Source organism: Balaenoptera acutorostrata, chromosome 15 (genome assembly GCF_949987535.1).
Source record: "Balaenoptera acutorostrata chromosome 15, mBalAcu1.1, whole genome shotgun sequence".
Lineage (NCBI taxonomy): Eukaryota > Metazoa > Chordata > Mammalia > Artiodactyla > Balaenopteridae > Balaenoptera > Balaenoptera acutorostrata.
Genome location: NC_080078.1, coordinates 9664138 through 9683802, shown reverse-complemented (window position 1 = coordinate 9683802; position 19665 = coordinate 9664138). Strand labels below are relative to the sequence as shown.

At 53.0% G+C, this 19665-nt stretch overlaps 3 protein-coding genes across 7 annotated transcripts; 1 reads left to right on the top strand and 2 right to left on the bottom strand.

The window, feature by feature from the left end:
• Nucleotides 1-5015: 5015 nt before the first annotated feature.
• On the top strand, nt 5016-12184 carry ABHD11 (abhydrolase domain containing 11). Of its 4 annotated transcripts, XR_451366.2 has the most exons (7): nt 5016-5192; nt 5346-5481; nt 6162-6335; nt 6504-6674; nt 6778-6959; nt 7182-7396; nt 7974-12184. XR_451366.2 is itself a non-coding variant. In XM_028167692.2 (6 exons), exons 1-6 carry the CDS (start codon nt 5077-5079, stop codon nt 7312-7314), a joined length of 828 nt encoding a protein of 275 aa, XP_028023493.2. In that variant the 5' UTR covers nt 5016-5076; the 3' UTR covers nt 7315-7478. The 4 variants fall into 4 exon arrangements, 3 of the variants coding, with proteins under 3 accessions (XP_028023493.2, XP_007186603.2, XP_028023494.2); XM_028167692.2 differs by lacking the exon at nt 7974-12184 and having other exon boundaries at nt 7266-7478; XM_007186541.2 differs by lacking the exon at nt 7974-12184 and having other exon boundaries at nt 7182-7478.
• On the bottom strand, nt 7495-15521 carry LOC130704849 (BICD family-like cargo adapter 1). The gene is made up of 5 exons (XM_057528828.1): nt 15495-15521; nt 8486-8581; nt 8070-8164; nt 7724-7844; nt 7495-7641 (listed from the first exon to the last, which is right to left on the bottom strand). The coding sequence occupies exons 1-5, from the start codon at nt 15519-15521 to the stop codon at nt 7495-7497; spliced, it is 486 nt and encodes a 161-aa protein (XP_057384811.1).
• Nucleotides 15522-16897: 1376 nt separating this feature from the next.
• Nucleotides 16898-18639, bottom strand: LOC103002139 (tropomyosin alpha-3 chain). Of its 2 annotated transcripts, XM_007186543.3 has the most exons (2): nt 18450-18517; nt 16898-18315 (listed from the first exon to the last, which is right to left on the bottom strand). In XM_007186543.3, the coding sequence occupies exons 1-2, from the start codon at nt 18515-18517 to the stop codon at nt 17835-17837; spliced, it is 549 nt and encodes a 182-aa protein (XP_007186605.2). In that variant the 3' UTR covers nt 16898-17834. The 2 variants fall into 2 exon arrangements, with proteins under 2 accessions (XP_007186605.2, XP_007186604.2); XM_007186542.2 differs by having other exon boundaries at nt 16901-18639.
• Between the last annotated feature and the right edge of the window lie 1026 nt (nt 18640-19665).

Below are 19665 nucleotides of genomic sequence, written 5' to 3'. Positions count from 1 at the left end.
GGCTGTGCTGGGTCTTTGGTTCGTGCGAGGGCTTTCTCCAGTTGCGGCAAGTGGGGGCCGCTCTTCATCGCGGTGCGCGGGCCTTTCACTATCGCGGCCCCTCCCGTCGCGGGGCACAGGCTCCAGAAGCGCAGGCTCAGCAGCCGTGGCTCACGGGCCCAGCCGCTCCGCGGCATGTGGGATCCTCCCAGACCAGGGCACGAACCCGTGTCTCCTGCATTAGCAGGCAGATTCTCAACCACTGCGCCACCGGGGATGGGCTTCAGCTTTTGAAACACAAAAACCAGCTTTTCTACTTTGGTCTGCCACATGCATCCCCAGGAGCACTGAACACAGAACCCAGAGCACAGAAAAATAGGAAAATGTAAAAAGGAACAAACTAGATTAACATAGAAATATATTATATGTTTGGAAAAGATCAAGCTGCCTACTATGTAGGGAAAATACTAGAAGGGCCAAAATGGACAGGTCCAGTGAGAAGGTGGTGATGGAGGGGCGAGATGGGGCCGTGGAGATGGACAGAAGTGGATGGATAGCAGAGCTATTTGGGAGATAAAAATCAACAGAACTAGGTGAGGGATTGGATGGGGGTGGAGGAGGTAAGGAAGGAGGCATCAGAAATGACCCCTGATTCTGCCTTGAGAAATGGGATGGCTTTGTCATTGAACATGGTGTGCCAACTTCTGGAACACCGTCCTCCACTGTAACCCCTTCAGCTGGCCGACTCCTACTCATCTTTCAGATCTCCATTCAAGCATCACTTCTGCAGGACCAGTCGGATTCCTCGGTTTTATGCTCTCACTTTCCTTTGCATATTTACTTGGTGTGTGATCACACATCCATTCGAATCTTCCCCACCAGACTGTCAGGTCTGTGAATTGATCCGGGCTCACCCCTGCATCCCCAGTGCCTGGCACATTGCGCTCAGTAAATGAAGGCTCCAAAATGCAGGCAGAGGGGGCTGGTGTGCAACCTGCAGGCTGCTCTTTCTCAAGGGGAGTGAAGGCTGCTGGGTTTCAAAATACACAGACTCCCTCCACCCCAAAAGAGGAGGTGTCCTCACCCCACCTACTTTAAGAATGTGTGCCTGTGACGAGGCTGTGACTGGGGGTACAGTGACTGTGCACGTGAGTCTGGAGGTAGGAAAAATGTTGACAAGAGTTAGCAGGGCCAGGACTTCCCTGGTGGTGCAGTGGTTAAGAATCTGCCTGCCAACGCAGGGGACAGGGGTTCGAGCCCTGGTCCGGGAAGATGCCACATGCCACGGAGCAACTAAGCCCGTGTGCCACAACTACGAAGCCTGGGCTCTAGAGCCCGCGAGCCACAACTGCTGAGCCCGTGTGCCACAACTACTGAAGTCTGTGCACCTAGAGCCCGTGCTCTGCAACAAGAGAAGCCACTGCAATGAGAAGCCCACGCACGGCAACAAAGAGTAGCCCCCGCTCACCGCAACTAGAGAAAGCCCGCGCACAGCAACGAAGACCCAATGCAGCCAAAAATAAACAAATAAATAAAAATAAAAAAAAAAAAAAAGAGTTAGCAGGGCCTGTCAGGAGTTCTGGAGCAGAGGAACAAGTAGGAGAAAGCAGGAGATGGAGGATCTGTGGGTCTGGTGGGGAGCTTGGAGGGGAGGAGGTACAGATAAGGCCTGGAGGTGGCAGAAAGGGTCCCCAGAGGTGTTCTGGACACCAGGGCTAGAGGATGATCACACACAGTCTCTGTCTTCTACACGGGGTCCCCAGGAGCCTCCCCAACCTGTTCCGAAGAAAATAAATACTCCACACCATCCACTGTTGTGTGGTTCATTAGTCTGTTGTTTTGTTCACTGGCTGTCTCTAGAAAGGTGCCTGTGTCTAGAAAGGCATGAGGCCCCAAGAATATCTGTTGATTGTTGAATGAAAGAAGGCAGGAGCAAATGTTCTCAAAGTGTTCCCTGAGTCGGGGGGAGGCACAGGGGACTACCACCACTTCCACGCAGAACAGCTGCTGTGCTGATTACACAAGATAATGCATACGAAAGTCCTGGCAGTTTAATAAACTCAGGTTCAAAATCTGGGAAGAGAGAAGTTGGGTTGGGGGTGGGGTGCTATGGGAGGATGCGGGATGGGAGTCACCTGAGGGGGGCCACGGGGACAGCCCCAAGGGAAACCTCGAGGGGTCTTCCAGGAGCCCCGGTGACACCCGCCTGACCGACACCCCTGCCCCACCTGGCGGCGGGGAGGAATTTGCCCTGTTGACCTCCCCAGGCGCCCTCCTGTCACCATGGTGACCAATCGCGGAAACAAGCAGCCTGATTGTCCCTGCTCAGCGGGGCAGGTGAAACCCTGGCCACGTGACCGATACTGAGCCAGGTGCGGTTAAGGGACACCCGCCACCTCCCTGTCTTAACCCATTCAACGCCGCCACCACCGGGGTGCAGTGTTCCTGCGGCCGCAGGCCGCACCCCCTTGGCTCTCAGTCCCCAGCCAGAAGGGCGGTGAGGAAATACTCGGAGCACTGTACTAGGAGTCACACAGCCGGGGAAGGACTTCGGGTTGCGCCACACGGGGGCTGCATGATTGGAGCTGGGTGACTTCACCTCCCAAGTCTCCATTTTCTCAGCAGTAAAATAAGGATGCTAACACCTTCCCAGGTTGGACGGCTGGGAACAGAGATGTGGAAGTGGAGAGTCAATCACCGAGGTGGAGCGCCCTCATTCTGCCCCCCGTTTCTCCACCTACATCAACCTCAGCATATCAGGGGCTTGACACCCCCCAAGAAGGAGACCCTCACCAACCACCAGCGAGGCCACTGGCCTGTTCCTGACAAAATGGGAGGGGTGGACGGCCCTAAGGTTGACCCCTGCCCAACACCCCATCAAAAGAGTCCTTCCAAGGTAGCAACAACCCCTCTCCTGGCCCCACTGCTTCTTCTGGAGTGTTCAAGTGAAAACCTCAAGCCAACTGGTTTTTCTGCTTGCCAGCCAGCCAGGTCCTGACCGGCCACGTGACACAGCTGGGGCCCAGGACGCAGAAACGTCTCAAGACTGCTTCTGCCCCTAGACCCAGGACTCTGGCTGGGGGCAGATGGTCAAGGGTTGTGGGCCAGGCTCAGGTTACCCAGTTAGACAGTAGGCTGGGGTGGGGATGGGGGCCCACCTGAAACCATCTTTGAAATGCTACTCTTCTGAATCACCACCATGACGTCAACCCCCTTCCCCTTTATTCACCAGTTCTAGAAAAACTTCTTACCTGATCTCCTCCAAGGACCCCTCCCAGGCCTTGGACCAACCCCCCTCCAGGGCTCAGATGTTCTCATCATGCCCCTATTGACTATGCTGGCAACAAATGATCACACCACCTGGTGTGTTTAGAGTCCCCAGCGACCTCAAAGCCCTCCTCAGATTAGAACAAAACACCTGCCCATCACCAGGCTGGCTCAAGATGGGGGCCACTTCATTAGGCAAGGCATTTATGAGGCCATGGAGTTAGGATGCATCCTACTGTACTGACTCCATCAGGCTTGTCTTAAGGAGGTGGGGGAGAAGCCAGTGGAACCCTGGCTAGCCCAGGTGCCATGTCCTGGAGGGGGCACTGACCCAGCTACCAGCTGAACCTACACCTAAGCCTCAGCTAGTGCTTGAATCTCTCCATAATCATTCAGTAAAATTACTATTGCACTTTGTGCCAGATGAACAAAACACGACCCAGGTCCTTCAGGAGGCCCCAGCCTATGGTGGATACATACAAGTCCAGACTCTGACAAATGTTTTGAGAACATGTGGTGGAAGAGATTAATTTCAACTGGGAAAAGCTGGGAAGGCTTGAGGAAGAGGTGGCAGTTATCCTGGACCTTAAAAGACGTGGAGGACTTTTAAGGTGGTGGGGGAAAGGACCTGAAGGGAGGTGTGCAGTATAGTCCTTGGGGGTGCCTGGTACTGCGCAGTTTGTGGGATCTCAGTTCCCCAACCAGGGATTGAACTCGGGCCCTCAGCAGTGAGAGCACGGAGTCCTAACCACTGGACCACCAGGAAATTCCCCCTGACCGTTTCTGAGCAGAAGAATGCTGTAGAAAGAGCAGCTACTCTTGCAACTGCTGAAGGCTGGACTGCTGTGGAAGCCAGCTGAGACCTGAGACAATGTCGCCACTGCCACCACTACCCCAGACTGGTCAGAGAGGATGGCAGCCAGTCAGTGTTCCAAAAGGAGGCGACTTCCCTGCACGATGTGCTGAGCGGGGTGGGAAGATTATTTCTCTGCTGGTAAATGGGGGGCGGGGGTGAGCAGATCTGAACCATTTCAGCTCAGTGCAGCAAATGCCCCCTTTAGTACAAACACCTGGCCTCCCACCTTGACTCGCAGACCAGAGGTTACAGTTATACCGCTTGTAAAAGTTATTTGCCTCAGTTTCCTCATCGGTAAAGGGCGGGAGCGGGGGTCGAGGGGAGGGTTGGAAATGACCTCTAGAGTCTCTCCTAGCTCTTTCTAGAGTAGACTTCAGGATTGGTAAGAGATGCTCCGTCCAGCCTGCATGGGCCCCCGGCTGTGGAGCACGGCGCCTCGACGACGGGAGCCACTCATGGCGCCTCTCGCCTGCGACCGCCAGCGGCACAGAAAATACAGCATCCGGAGCGGGCCAGGTGCGGGGTCCGCAGCGGGCCCAGGCAGCGCCTCCTCGGCTTGCCAAGGATCTGCCCCGCGGCCAGAGTTCAAGCCCCAAACCCAGCACATCACGAGCTGCGGGAATGTGATTCCCAAAACTCAGGCTCCGACTCTCCGCAAGAATTCTGCGCGGGGAGGGGCCGGGCGGAGCTCAGCAGGGCGGGGCCAGGGTATTGGTTGGCTCCGCCCAGAGCGTGGCCAGGTGCGGTGCTCTCGCCTGTGGGCGCGGTGCCCACAGGGTTACGTAGCGACGTAAGGGGCGGAGCCGCGGGGGAGACAGTTTTCCGGGATTACGTAAGGAAACGTGAGAGAAGGAGGAGCGCTCCGCGATAGGGGGCGGGGAGAAGGCGGAGCTCCAGTCGGAATTGGGCGGGGCTGTGAGCGAGGCGGAGCCGGGGGACACCACGAGGTGCGCGCCGGGTAGGAGATCCAGGAGATGCTCCGCTGGGCCCGCGCCTGGAGGCTCCCCTGTAGGGGCCTGGACCCCTCCAGTCCCAGCTTCTCCAGAGTGCCTGTCGCACCCAGCAGCAGCCAAGGCGGCACCGAGCCAAGGTCAGTCAAGGGTGTCAGGTGCAAGTTCGTCCTTCGCCCCTCCCCCTCCAGTCCGACCCAGATGGCTCCACTTCCTCCGCTTGGGCCCGCCCTCTCCCAGGCCGCTTCGCCACCCGGCTCAGACCCTTCCTCTACCCTTGCTCCTCCCGCCAGGCCGGTGCCGCTTTCCTACAGACTTCTGGACGGGGAAGCAACCCGCCCGCCCCTCGTCTTTCTGCATGGGCTCTTCGGCTGCAAAAACAACTTCAACTCCATCGCCAAGGCCCTGGCCCAGCAGACAGGCCGGAGGGTGAGCTTCCGGGGGAGGCGGGGACCCGAGGGAGGCGGGGCCTGGGCGGGCGGGGCCCTAGAGGAGGCCGAGGTGTGGCCAGCTTCTCTGTCCTCAACGCTGGGAGTGGCAGGTCCTTCTAGGCAGAAATGAAAGAAGGGATTGACCTTCTAAGGTTGGAGGCCCCAGGGCAGACCCAGGCCCTAGATGAACCCCATTCATTCCCTCGTGCTTTCACCCATCCAGTCCTTCATTCGTGTTACAGGTCTGCATGCTGCACCCTAACCTAGGCTCTGCTGTCAGATGCCTAAGCACCAATACCCTACCCTCTAAGGGGGCCAGACCCTGCTTGTTCACCAGGGATGACACGGGACTTTCCACCTCGTACAGCAGCCCGTCCTGCTGTGCTCCAGCTGTTGCCAATTCTTGGTGTCTGCTTTCTCTGGAGTTGCCACCCAGCTAGGCCAAACCTACAGAGACGTGGTCACATTCCTTGGGCCTTCTGGCACAGTGGCTCCAGGTTCGTCATCTGGGCCTCCAAGGTCTGAGAACTGGGCCTTCTCACCTTTCGGGCCCTTCTTCCCCTTCTGGATCTCCCCCCCACCCCAGGCTCTCCACCTCCCTCAGCCTGCAGATTTGCCAGGCTTTTGGCTATGCCCTGAATGTGGATGCCAGAGCTGCCCGCCTCACCCACTCCCCAGGTGCTGACAGTGGATGCTCGGAACCATGGTGACAGCCCTCACAGCCCAGACATGAGCTACGAGGCCATGAGCCAGGATCTGCAGGACCTCCTGCCCCAGCTGGGCCTAGTGCCCTGCGTCCTCATTGGCCACAGCATGGGAGGCAGGACAGCCATGCTGCTGGCACTTCAGAGGGTGAGCCGTCTCTATCCAGGGCTTCTTCACATCCACTGTAGACCCTGAGTGCCCAGCAGGCAACCTGGAACTCCAGTGAGCCTTGGATGGCCAAGTTCAGGATCCGGGAACTAGGCCTGAGACCTGCTATGCCTGCCCTAAGGTCCCCAGTCTGATTCTCTCCCACAGCCAGAGCTGGTGGAGCGCTTGATTGCCGTGGACATCAGCCCAGTGGAGAGCCCGTCCAGCTTGAACTTTCCAAACTACATAGCAGCTATAAGGGCCATAGACATCCCGGATGAGGCGTCCCTCTCTAGTGCCCGAAAACTGGTGGGTGAGAAGCTTAGCTGTGTTATCCAGGTAATGCACCCAAGCCCCTGTATGGTGTTGTGGGCAAAGGAAGGGTGGCGGCCCTGGGCCTCACAAGGAGTCCCTCCCACCTGCAACTGCTGGACCCCCACAGAGCATAAGCATGCGGCAGTTCCTGCTCACCAACCTGGTGGAGGTGGACGGGCGCTTCACGTGGAGGGTGAACTTGGATGCCTTGGCCCAGCACTTGGACAAGATCTTGAACTTCCCACCACGACCAGAAACCTACTCTGGGCCAGCCCTCTTCCTCCTGGGTGGAAACTCTCAATTCGTGCTGTAAGCCAGGCTGGGTGGTGGGAGGCGCATACCTGACTTACCCAGCCCCCAGCCTGGGGAGGGCTGGGGTGTGGGCAGGGGGCGCCTGAAAACCCAGAAACACCACTGGGCAGGTGGACTCACGTGGCTCTCCATCCCTCCCCACTTGGCCTCCACTTCTCTCCTTCTCTCTCCATCTTCCTACTTTCACCCCCTCTCGGTGGCCTTCTCTCCGGCGGACAGTCCCAGCCACCACCCTGAGATTAGGCGGCTCTTCCCTCGGGCCCAGATGCAGACCGTGCCTAACGCTAGCCACTGGGTCCACAGCGACTGCCCGCAGGACTTCATGGCTGCCATCCGAGACTTCCTGGCCTAAGGGTTGCTGGCCAGAGGGGACACGAAACCCCAGGCTTCAAGGCCCTGCGGGCTGCTCCTTGTTTCTGCACAGAAGGACTCAGGTGGGCACTGAGAGGGCACGAGGATGCGTGGGGGGTGCGTCAGACCTTAAACTTTAATGAATAAAGTTACTCCTCCCAAGGTCTTGGGCTGAGCTCTCTCACCACCAGCGTCCCCACCGACTCAGGGTGAATCGGACCCAGGGGGTCCTGGCAGTTCCAGGGTCCATGGGGGCTCCCAGAGCGCCCCTGGACTCTCTCTGCAGCTGACTCTCGACCTGCTGCCTCACCAGCCGCTGCATGTCGTCCTGGGGGCAGGAGAGCAGGTTCAGGGGCCAGGCTTGTGCCCGGGGTCCTGCCCCCTGAGCCCGGCCAGCAGGTCCACCCTACCTCCCAGGCCTCCACCTCCTGCCTCAGTCTCAGCTTCTCCTCCAGAACTTCCAGCAGCTGGGCCTCCACAGCTCGCAACTTGGCTTTGAATATGTCCAGCTCAGCCTCCACTGCCCGCTTCCTGAGGGGGCAGAGACAGCAGCCTGGGCGTCAGGCCCTGCAGAGCTGGTTCTGAGCCCTGGGGGTGGACAAGTATGGCCACAGCCCCCGCCTTGTGACAGAGTGGGTATTTGTGTGGCTTTTCTTCCAGGAATGCCTGACGTCCCCCCTTCCCCTCCTGGCAGGACAGAGCCTGAGGGTGAGCCAGCCACCACCCTCCCATCCCCCACAAGCAGCTTCCTCTCACTTGGCAATGGCTTCATCCCGCTCCCGGAGGACCTGGTCCAGCGAGGGCTCTGTCTGCGTATCCCCCAGTGCTCCAGCCACTTGGGATTCTGGGCTCTGTGGTAGGGTGACAGCGGAGGGAGTAGTGGTTTGGGACTTGGCTGGATGAGGTGTCCCACTTGGCCTTTCCGCCCTGGCCTTGGCCCTGATGCTGATGTCAGGAGGGGAGGGGTCTGAGACGTTCCGTACCTGCCCCCCAGTGCCCCGGTCTCGTGGGCAGGGGACTGCATCATGCTGAGGGGATAGTAGGTGTGGCCCCTTCCCACCCAAAGGAAAGCAGAGGGGGCAGGGTGTTTGGACCCCCCCGCCCCCAAGGAGGAAATGAATTCTCACCTGATCCCCAGGAAAGAGACAAGGTGGGTTCAGAAGGACACTTACCCCTCGAGGGCCCCAGACTGAGAGGGTGGCCTGGTGACTGGGACTCTTGTCAGCGGGGTGGGGCAGGCGGAGGACGTGGCCCTTTGCCCTCCCTTCCTGCCAAGGCACTCCCTGTCAGGCCCCGCCCCGGGTAGGCTGACCATGCCCCTGCCTCCACTCCTGGATCCTGGAACCCTCCAGCCAGACCCAGAGTTTCCTCACCCGTTCCTTGCCCAGTCATGCGTGCCCCTCACCTCAAGGGGGCGCTCTACTCACATCAGGAGATAAGAAAGGAGTGACAGCCGGATGACGCCAACGCTAAGAGACAGGTGCCCTAGTCCCCCATGGTGAAGAGTTGGCATCTTGGAAGCTTGAGTGGCATCACCACACATACAACCATAACCTTAGCTCAGCAGAAAACAGAAGGGCAAAAGCTTAACCGTTCCTGGCAAATGCCTCCTAACATCTTGAACGGTCCGTCCTCCCTAGCAATATCCTCCAGTATTCCCACAATAGTGCTCATTATTCCTCCAGTATTCCCAACATTCTGATCCTGGAGTGTGGGTGGAGGGGCTGTGCTCTGAGGGGGGGGGGCAGGGGTAGTCTCAGAATCTCAGTATCCCACACCCCCCTCGATGTGACCGTTGAGAGCACAAGTGACCTCAAACGTGTAAAAGGGCCTCCCCATTGAGAGGCCTTTGCAGCAAGGTTCCATCTTGGGGATTAGACCCTCAACCCCACTCTAAATAGGACATACTTCCTCCAAGACCCCCCAGGAAGCTCCCTGCAGACATGACTCCTGATTATCCGGGTCCCACTCAGCCAGGTGCACCTCTAACAGCCAGACTCCAGTTTCTTTGGTTGAACCCAGGTGAAGAGGTGGAACTGAGCTGAACCCCCAAAAACCCCTTTTGTGGAGGAGATTCATTCAGTGTGTTTCTGGAGGCTGCTCTGTGTCATGATCCAGACAGGACCTCTGCTCTCGGATCTCTGGGGCTAGCAGGGATGAAGCACAGATAGAATCAGAAAAGGGTGTCAGGGAGTCCAGGGACAGTGGGAGCACAAAGGCCCCTCACATCCAGTCACGGGGGTTCCACAGGAGCTTGTCCAGTAATGAATCCTGCAGGCCAGCGGGAGTCAGCCAGAAAGGTCTAACACTCATGCCAGGCATTTCTTTTATTTAACTTTTTACTTTGAAACAATTTCAAACTGCTCTTCAATGTCAAAAAAACAAAACAAACAAACAAAAAAACTAATATGGTATCAAGCATTGCACCCAGTTGTCACATCTCTCTGGTCTCCCTCAATCTAGAACAATTTGCAGCCTTTCTTTGAATTTTGACCTTGACATGTTTGAAGATTACAGGGAACTTATTTTGTAGACTGTCCTTCAATTTGGGTTTGTCCATTTCTTTCGCACAATTAGACCATTGTTATACATTTTGGGCAGAAATACCACAAAAACGATGCTGTGCTTTTTTTTTGGCCACGCCGCACAGCTTGCGGGATCTTAGTTCCCCGACCAGGGATTGAACCCAGGCCACAGCAGTGAAAGCGCTGAGTCCTAATCACTGGACCACCAAGGAACTCCTGATGCTGTGTTCTTGTATTCAGTATCATTTGGAACCATGACTGGTGCTGGTAATGTTGATCGCTTGATCATAATTAGTAGGTATTGGGGAAGGGAGGTACTTTAAGACTATGAAACATCCTTTTCTTCATCCCACTTTCACACATAGGTTTCAGCATCCATTGATGTTTCTTGCCTGAATTAATTATTAATACAATGGTTTGCAAATGGTGATTTTCCAATTTTATCATTTCTTCTACATTTATTAGTTGGCCTTCTATTATAAAAAACTTTTTCTTCACCCCCATTTATTTATTCATTTACTTATTTATCAGATGAACTTGTGATTTCCTATTTTGTTCCGTAGGTTATAATCCATTCCTATCATTTATTTTGATGCTTAAATTGTCCCAGGATTGGTCAACGGGTGCCCCTTGCTGACCTCTTGTCATTTTGATGTGTCGCATCATTCTTTGGACACGTACATTCTTTCTGGCTCAATAAGATATTCCAGGTTCATCTTGTTTTCCCCTGCCCCAGCCCTGGAATTAGCCATTTCAGCAAGAATACCTGTTTCTTTTTGGTGGAGAATAATATTTAGAACCAAGATCTGGGTGTTAGTTGTGCTTAATGCAATTAGGGTAACCTCTACTGCCAGGCCCACTCAGTAGACACATGTTTATATACACACATAAACATACATATTTATACCTATGTTTATTCCTTTATCTGTGTGATGGTTAATTTTATATGTCAACCTTACTGAGCCACTGAATGCCCAGATACCTCATTAAACATTACCTCTGGGCGTGTCTGTGAGGGTATTTCCAAAAGAAGTTAGCATTTGACTTGGTGGCCTGAGTAAAGCAGGTGGCCCTCCCCGATGTGGGCAGGCATCATCCAATTCATTGAGGGCCTGAATAAAACAAAAAGGCAGAGCAAGGTTGAATTCTGTCTTCCAGACTGTTGAGCTGGAATTGGTCTTCTCCTGCCCTTGGACTGGTACTTGCACCATTAGATCTCCCTGGTTCTCAGGCCTTCTGTCTGAGTCTGGAACTCCACCACCCTGCTTTCCAAGTCTCCAGCTTGCAGACAGCAGATTGTGAGACTTCCCAGCCTCCATAATTGCATGAGTCAATCCCTCATAATAAGTCTCTGTCTATATTTATCCTATTGGTTCTGGTTCTCCGAAAACCCGAACTAATACAATTTCCATATATTGAAAAATAGTTTCCATTCAGACCTTAAATTCCAATGGCACAGGGTTCATCCTAGCTTTCCCCTTTCCAGATTTTTACTTCCTTTTCCCCAATTGTCTTCAATATATTTTATAATTTGTTCAATCTCCCTGTAGGTAGCTAATCCTCTGAGACAACAGGCTGCCCCCGACTTAGATGCCCTCCTCACATGGGGTTGGGTCCGGCAGGGCTGCCTTCCCATCCCACTCCAGTGCCATCTGCATGCGTGGTCCTGGCTGCCACTGGGCTATCAAACATTTCTAAGACTTTTGTATTCATTCATTCTACAGATATTTATTGAGCACCTACTATGCTTCAGGCATGCTTCCAAGTGACGGACATAAAACAGGAAGATAGACAAAGTTCCCTGACCACCGGAGCTCACGTTCTAGGGAAGGGAGATAGACAATAAACAATAAACAAATAAATGAGTATACCAGGTGGTAAGAAGTGCTGTGAAGAAAAAGAAAGGGCAAGAGAATGATAAAAGACTAGGAGATTGCTATTTTATATAATTCTGTACTACCCTAGGGAGATCACAAATATTAACCTAACCACTGAGATGAAAAATAACCATTCTCATGACTTGGAATAATTTTTCCAGCAACAGCATCATTCATGGATTCAAAAAGCTCTGGGTTCCCCTGATGGTTCAGTGGTTAAGATTCCGCGCTGCCACTGCAGGGGGCACGGGTTCAATCCCTGGTCGGGGAAGTTCCGTAAGCCATGCAGTGCAGCCAAAAAAAAAAAAAAAGTTCTGTATTTCCAAGCACAAGTGCAGATGACGCATTCGAGAAAACTGTATTAGGGAACTCAAAGGAGATGCTAGGGATGACACATGACATGACAATGAGAAGCAGAAATGCAAGTGAAGGGTTTAAATAAACCACAAACCGTGAGCATGGAAAAGAATTGTTTGGAAATAAAGTTATTTGTAAAAATATGTGATTTAAAGTATTTCCATTTTAAATGTTTTCACTAAATATCATTACTAGGGAGCCATTTATTTCATTTGCATCCCTAAATGTTTTAATTAGACTATGGGCCAAATTTCTTTTTTAAAAATCTTCTCATTGGGAAAAGGAGGGCAATGTATTCAGGCATATAGTCAATTCCATCACAAATACCTTAAATATCACACACTGAGCAGTGAGACTCATTCCCCAGCTGCCTACTGCCCGTATCTCCCTCCTCTGCTGCGCCCCCAGGATGGCTGAGCCCAGGCCTCAAGGGTGAGCTAGAAGATGGCGGGCTGGGGTTGGGGAGTCTGGAAGGGGGAAGGAGAGCTGCCTGCCGGGCAGGGCTGGACTTTGTGATCAAAACAGCTTGGATTTGCAGGGTTAGGTGGCTTACAAACCATGTCACCCAACCCTCAGTACCTGGTTTGTGTTTACCTCTCTGAGCCTCATCGTCCTCATCTGTGAAATGGAACTAAAGGAGGGCCTTCCTGATAGGGTCACAGTAAGAGTGACCCTTACACAATGGCCAGCACTTTGTACTATAATGGGCCAGGGCCAGACTTCCCAGGGGAGGAGAAAGAGGGAGTAAATCTGCCAGAAAGCAGCAGAAAAGCCACAACAGGAGAACATCAACAACACACGCACGCGCACACGCACGCATGCACACATGCGCGCGCACACACACACACACACATGCACACGCACTCTCCCCAGCCTCGGAGCCTGGGTTGGCTGGCCCTTCCTGCTCTGCACCCCTCACAACTCTGCCCCGGGGACAGAATTCCTGAATTCTACACAAGCTGCCTCCCCTTCCTCCTCCAGACCCCGAAAGCCCATATACTTCCACATCATTGTCTTGTCACTGTCAGGGTGTCTCTCCCACCAGCCCGAGAGCTTCTGGAGGACAAGTAGTGACTGTCATCATCCCAACCTGGGCACGCAGGTGCTCAGCCGTGAGGGCATGGGCAAGGCAACACCGGCCTTGCCCAGCAGGTGGCAGCAGTTCCCAATATTAGGGATCCCCACTCCCACCCTCCCAGCTGTTGGGATGGAAACCCCAAACTGTGCTGGGGCGAGGGAGCTCCCAGACACCCAGCCTTTCCTTCAGTGCTCCTTTATAGGAACACGCCTCATTCAAGCATGCAAGTGTTTACAGCTCAGTCTGCAAACACACTTTCTGTGCCAGCCCTGGGGCATCAACAAGAACATGACCCCGTTCCTTCCCTTTATGTGTCCCTATCTAATGAGGGGACAGACACTTAACACACACTATATGCACACAGGACAATAGTGCTATAGTCGGGATAAATACAGGCCTTTGTGGGACCACGCAGAAGGAGTCCAAAGCTCATTCTTGGGTGGTCAGGGACGAACTCTTGGAGGAGGTGATGTCTAGGAGGGAAGGACTAGAAGTCATTGGCCAGCTGCATGGGGAGGAGGAGAAAAGAGGGAGGAGAGGGCCCCAGGCATGTGCGAAGGCCTGAGAGGAGGGTGCAGGTCAGGCATTATGGCTGCTCACAGGGTGGGAGGGAAGGCGGCCTCCAAGAAGCGAGACAGGGCCAGACCACAAAGGACCTGGAAAGCTATATTGTGATACCAGCATTTCCCCCGCTCCTCAAGGATAAAAGGAAACCTGAACAAGTAGAGGGGTGCAGAATGCCAATGTTGGGGCACAGTGATGCCCCTTTAATGAGAGTGGGGACAGGGCTTTACAGAACATTGGTCTGGACTGAATCTCCATCAATTAACCACATTAAAGAATGGAAGTGACGTGTGTTGTGGGGACTGTCTGGTTCCCACAGGGACTAAGCCCTGCTCTCTCACTGTCCATGTCCTTGTTCACAGCTTTGCCCCATTCTCCCTTCCCCCATTCTCCACCTGGCCACCTCCTACTCATCCTTTAAACCCCAAGTCAAATGCCCCACCTCTGCGAAGTGGTCCCTGATCCCAGGGAGGTGGCTGCTCGGGTACTCGTGGCACCTTGTGCAGCAGCTTCTACTTTAGCTTCTGCCGTGGTTCTGGCTCCTCCGTCTCTGGCCATCCCTCACCTGTCAGTTTCATCTTCAGCCCTTCACCTTCTTCCATAGACACAGACACACACACACACATATGCACACACTTCCCTGGACTGTGGCCCACAACTTCCATTTCCACCCCAAGCCAGACTCCTCCTGCCTTCCAAGTCTCCAGCCTGTGTGCCACACTAACTCCTCATTGACTGTCTGCCTGTCTCCTCTGGATGTCAGGGCAGACACCTTAAAGGCTACACATCCTGGTCGAACCCCTCCCCCAGGTGCCAGTTCTGTGCTTATCTGCACATGGTCAGTCACAGGGCCTGTGGCTTCTAGTTCATAATATCTGTCACTGTTTTGTTTTGTTTTAAATAAATTTATTTATTTATTTGTTTGGTTTTTTTTGGCTGCGTTGGATCTTCGTTGCTGCGCGTGGGCTTTCTTTTTAGTTGCAACGAGCGGGGGCTACTCTTCGTTGCGGCGCGCAGGCCTCTCATTGCGGTGGTTTCTCTTGTTGCGGAGCACGGGCTCTAGGCGCACGGGCTTCAGTAGTTGTGGCACATGGGCTCAGTAGTTGTGGCTCGCGGGCTCTAGAGCGCAGGCTCAGTAGCTGTGGCGCACGGGCTTAGTTGCTCTGCGGCATGTGGGATCTTCCCGGACCAGGGTTTGAACCCGCGTCCCCTGCATTGGCAGGCAGATTCTTAACCACTGCCACCAGGGAAGCCTCTGTCACTGTTTTAATGTTTTACAACAAACATATTCTTTTCATAATTGAAATAAAGTGTAATCGTATTAAATAAATCTCTCTCTCTCTTTTTTTTTTTTTTCTTGGCCACATGGCTTGCGGGATCTGAGTTCCCTGACCAGGGCTCAAACCCGTGCCCCCTGCAGTGGAAGCACAGAGTCCTAGCTATAGCTACTGGACTGCCAGGGAATTCCCTTAAATAAATCTCCTGAATGCCTTTGACCCTTCTCTCCAGCCGATGGGTCCTGCTCTTGTTCACACAGTCCCCATCTGTCTGCTGGACAACACAGCAGCCTTCCAGCTGGCCTCCATGCTGCTATAGATGAGCCTCTTCCCTTGCTTTAAGACCATCTATGCTGGCCGCTTCCAGCCTGGACCTCTCCCAAGAATTCCAGATTCCTATGGGCAGTGGCCTACTTGCCCTTCCTGGTGGGATGTCTAATGGGCCACTCAAACTTAAGGGTCCAAACCCCGAATCCTATTACCACCTGCCACCCACCTGCTACCTGCTCCTTCTCTAGTTTTTCCTCCATCTTTGCAAATGGCAACACCATCTTTCCAGGTGTTCAGGGCAAAAAACTTGACTCCAGGCATCCTTGATGCCTCTCTTTCTCTCAGTTGGCTCTGCCTTTAAAATGTGTCCAGGGGAGTTCCCTGGTGGTCCAGTGGTTAGGACTCGGCGCTTTCACTGCTGTGGCCCAGGTTCAATCCCTGGTTGGGGAACTAAGATCCCACAAGCCACACGGCGCAGCCAAGAAATAAAATAAAATAAAATAAATAAAAATAAAATGTATCCAGGATGTGACCACTTCTCATCACCACCATTGCCATCACCTTTGGCCCAGCTGCCTGCATGATCACAACAACTTCCTAAATACGTCCCTGCTTCCTCCCGTGTCCCCTTCCGTCTGTTCTCCACCCAGCAATCAGAGTAATCCTGCTGAAGCCCAAGATGGATCAGGTCCTTTCTCTGTTCAAAACCCTCTGGGGGCTCCCATCACCCTCAGAATCAAAGCCAAGGGACACACAGTCAATTCCAACGCCCCTCCCTCGACTCCTCTGACTTCACCTCCTTGGAGCTCTTCCTCACCCACCGCACTCCAGGCATCCTCACGTCCTTGCTGTCTCTCCGATATGCTAGGCACACTCCCTGCTCCTGGTCATTGCACTTGATGTTTCCTCTGCCCAGAATGCTCCTCCCCCAGAGACCTACATGCCTCACTCCCTCACCTCCTTTATTGATTGATTGTTTTTTTTAGAAAATCTATTTTTAAAATTTATTTTATTTTTGGCTGTGTTGGGTCTTCATTGCTGTGCGCGAGCTTTCTCTAGTCGCGGCGAGTGGGGGTTACTCTTCGTTGCCACGCGCGGGCTTCTCATTGTGGTGGCTTCTCTTGTTGCGGAGCATGGGCTCTACGGGCACGGGCTTCAGTAGTTGTGGCATGCAGGCTCTAGAGCTCAGGCTCAGTAGTTGTGGTGCACGGGCTTAGTTGCTCCGTGGCATGTGGGATCTTCCCGGACCAGGGCTCGAACCCATGTCCCCTGCATTGGCAGGTGGATTCTTTTTTTTTTTTTTTTTTTTGGAGGGACTGGTTCTTTATTTCAAAAAGACATTTATCAATGTTCAGTATCAAAGCAGTTACACTATTGTTTTTTCTTTCTCCCAATCGGCCCCCAAAGAGACCACACCAAAGGGGAGTACATTTTAAGCCAATTAAGCTGTAGGATGCACACCTAACTGACCTCACTGAAACCTCACCAAAAAGAGGGAATTGGGTAGGGAAAGACACTTTAAAAGATCGGCACACTGCCAGCCCAGACTGTAGAGAGCTCTCACAGCCAGATGGGGTGACCAGTGTGCCCCAACCCCAGAGAAGCAAAGTTTCAAAATAATATAAAATTTAAAAAACAATTTTGTACATAAGCTATTCAAGATTTCTCCAGCACTAACTGATACAATGCACAATGAGATGGCACTTTTAGAGACAGCAGCTTCAGACCCAGAAAAGGGTGATGAGATGAGTTTCATATGGCTAAATCAGTGGTAAAACATAATTTTCTTTCCTTTCTTTCAAGGAGGCGGGAGAGCAAATAAGTGGTCGCCTCAAAATAAGGGGCACATGACCCATTCTGTGAGCGGCTGGGAACAGGGTAGAGCTGGGACAAGGATTTGGTCTCAGAGGTCTCACCATCTTGATTTCATCTGGTCACTTCTGATGGAAAAAAAAGTTGCCCAAAGATACCGTAAAGCTGAAAACCTGAACAGAGCTTTTTTTTTTTGGCTAACTCCTTCTGGAATCACCTTTCTGGTTTGGCGGGTACTTTTTACAGAGCAATAAGGTTTCCCAAAATGGAGTCCTTCTCTGGGCTGTTTGGCTCTCAGTAAGGCATGCCCATACCTTTTCCCCTCCTCTACGGAGAGGGCAACATGCATTAAGCTGAAAAGTTACCTTCCAAAAGTGAGAAAGGGATTAGACTGCTGCTTCAAAACTATGGAATTATCTGGAATGTTTTACAAATGGCTGCTACATCAACAACAACAGAAAAGATAATTACAAAATGTGTACATCACAACATGCTTTTAAAGACACTTAGCATTGTGCTCACATTCCCTTAAACGTTGTTCCCAAAGGTGCTCAGCCTCTAGCCCAAATGGACTCTCTGGGGAGAGGCAGAGACAGTTTGGCGAAAAGGACACAGGGGTGGGGGTGGGAGAGGTGGCGAAAGGAAAAAGCAGCCTTCCAGTTAAAGATCAGCCCTCAGTTTAAAGGTCAGCTTCGGGCAGGCTGGCCTCAGCGGAGTCGGGGTCAGAGGGAGGAGCAGCGGCAGGATGGGACTGGGGTGCTCTACATCTCATTCAGGTCAAGCAGAGTCTGGTCCAGCATCCTTTGTGTACAGAGGTGCTCCTCTTTGGTGCATTTCAGTTTATCTTCCAAATCATCAATTGTCTTTTCCAGCTTGGCTACCGATCTCTCAGCAAACTCAGCACGGGTCTCTGCCTCCTTGAGTTTATCAGTAAGAATCTTTATCTCTTCCTCATATTTGTCTTCTTTTTGAGAGTACTTTTCTTCAGCAGCACTCAGACACTTCAGGTTCTGGTCCATCAGTCTGATCTGCTCATCCATCTCTCGGCAACGGGACTCTGCCAGCTCAGCTCGCTCCTCTGTGCGTTCCAAGTCTCCCTCAATAATCACCAACTTACGAGCCACCTCTTCATACTTCCTATCTGCCTCTTCTGCAATGTGCTTAGCTTCTTTGAGTTGGATTTCCTGGAGTTCCATTTTTTCTTCATCTTTTAAGGCTCGGTTTTCAATAACCTTCATACCTCTCTCACTCTCATCAGCAGCTTTCTCAGCTTCCTCCAGCTTTTGCAGGGCAGTGGCCAGGCGCTCTTGAGCGCGGTCCAGCTCCTCTTCAACCAGCTGGATCCTACGGTTCAAGGAGGCCACCTCAGCCTCAGCCTGTTCCCGGGCCCGCCTTTCTCCCTCCACTTCCCGCTGGAGGCGCTCGGCCCTCTCCTCTGCATCATCGGCCTGCTGCTGCAGAACCTGGATCTTGCGCTTCACCGCCTCGATGGTGGTGATCCCAGCCATGGTCCCCACCCAGCCCCTGCTTGCCTTAGGGTTCCTGCCTCCTCCGCTCGGCGTTGCAGCCGCTCGGCAGGTGGATTCTTAACCACTGCGCCACCAGGGAAGCCCCCCTCACCTCCTTTAGATATTTATTCAAGTGACACCTTCTCAGCAAGGCCCTCCTTGACCACCTGTTTTAAAACTGGAATCCTGCCTCAAACCCGGCACCCTACTCCTTCTGTCCTGCTTTAACTTCTTCATAATATATTATCACCGTCATGTATGTTATTTGTTTGTTTATCATCTCTCTCCTCTACTAGAACCCCATGAGGGCAAGGACTTTGTCTGGTTTTCTGCCATGTCCCCAACATCTAGAATAGTCAGCACATAGTAGATGCTTTTTGATTAAGGGAATGGAAGTCGGACCCTTGATTGCCTCCCCCCTTGTGTGCACAATGAAGTTTAACGTTCAAGGCCTTCCTCACTGGACTCATCTCCCACCCAAGCTCATCCCCACACCTGAGCACCGCAGCAGGCTCCTGAGGTTCTCCAGTTGCTCTCCACCCTCACCCCAGCATCTGGGCACACTCCTTCTGTCTAGAATGCCTGCACCACTGCCTGCTGCAATGCCACTCCTTCAATATCCAGCTTGAACGTCACTGGCTCTGGGAAGCCACCCTGAATCCTTCACATATTGAAACCATGTCTGTCTCTCCCACCACTCTAGGAGCACCTTAAGTGCAGAACAGTGTCCCCAGAACATGCATTCCCAGGTAATGTTTGATGAATGAATGAATGAATGAGAGTAAGACCTGTATCAGAAAGGCAGTTTACGCTGAAGGGCACACATTCATTCTCTATTCATTTTTCATGCTACCATTTAATATTCATCTCCGTAAGTGATGCTTGGCATGACACCAGGATTCTCTGAGGGCAGCAACTGTGTCTCCCCTTCCTGCCCTCTCCCCACAGGGCCAGACACTGGGCTCTGGGGCTGCACCCATGACTCACCCCACTGAGTCACCCTGCACAGAGGAAAGTACTCTGAACCAGGAATCAGCAGCTTCCCTGCCACCTGTTCCCTGTAACCCTGGGCAAGTCCCTCTAG

What these genes read in the sequence shown, in the direction of transcription:
- ABHD11 (XM_007186541.2), top strand. Translation starts at nt 5,077, where the DNA reads ATGCTCCGCTGGGCCCGCGCCTGGAGGCTCCCCTGTAGGGGCCTGGAC. An exon ending in CCCAGCAGACAGGCCGGAGG is followed by an intron (nt 5,482 to 6,161) that starts GTGAGCTTCCGG and finishes CCCACTCCCCAG; the next exon opens with GTGCTGACAGTGGATGCTCG. An exon ending in TGCTGCTGGCACTTCAGAGG is followed by an intron (nt 6,336 to 6,503) that starts GTGAGCCGTCTC and finishes TCTCTCCCACAG; the next exon opens with CCAGAGCTGGTGGAGCGCTT.
- LOC130704849 (XM_057528828.1), bottom strand. Translation starts at nt 15,521, where the DNA reads ATGGAGGAAAAACTAGAGAAGGAGCAG. An exon ending in AAAAACTAGAGAAGGAGCAG is followed by an intron (nt 8,582 to 15,494) that starts GTAGCAGGTGGG and finishes GTGCCTTGGCAG; the next exon opens with GAAGGGAGGGCAAAGGGCCA. An exon ending in AGGAGGTGGAGGCCTGGGAG is followed by an intron (nt 7,642 to 7,723) that starts GTAGGGTGGACC and finishes TCCTGCCCCCAG; the next exon opens with GACGACATGCAGCGGCTGGT.
- LOC103002139 (XM_007186542.2), bottom strand. Translation starts at nt 18,581, where the DNA reads ATGGCTGGGATCACCACCATCGAGGCGGTGAAGCGCAAGATCCAGGTT.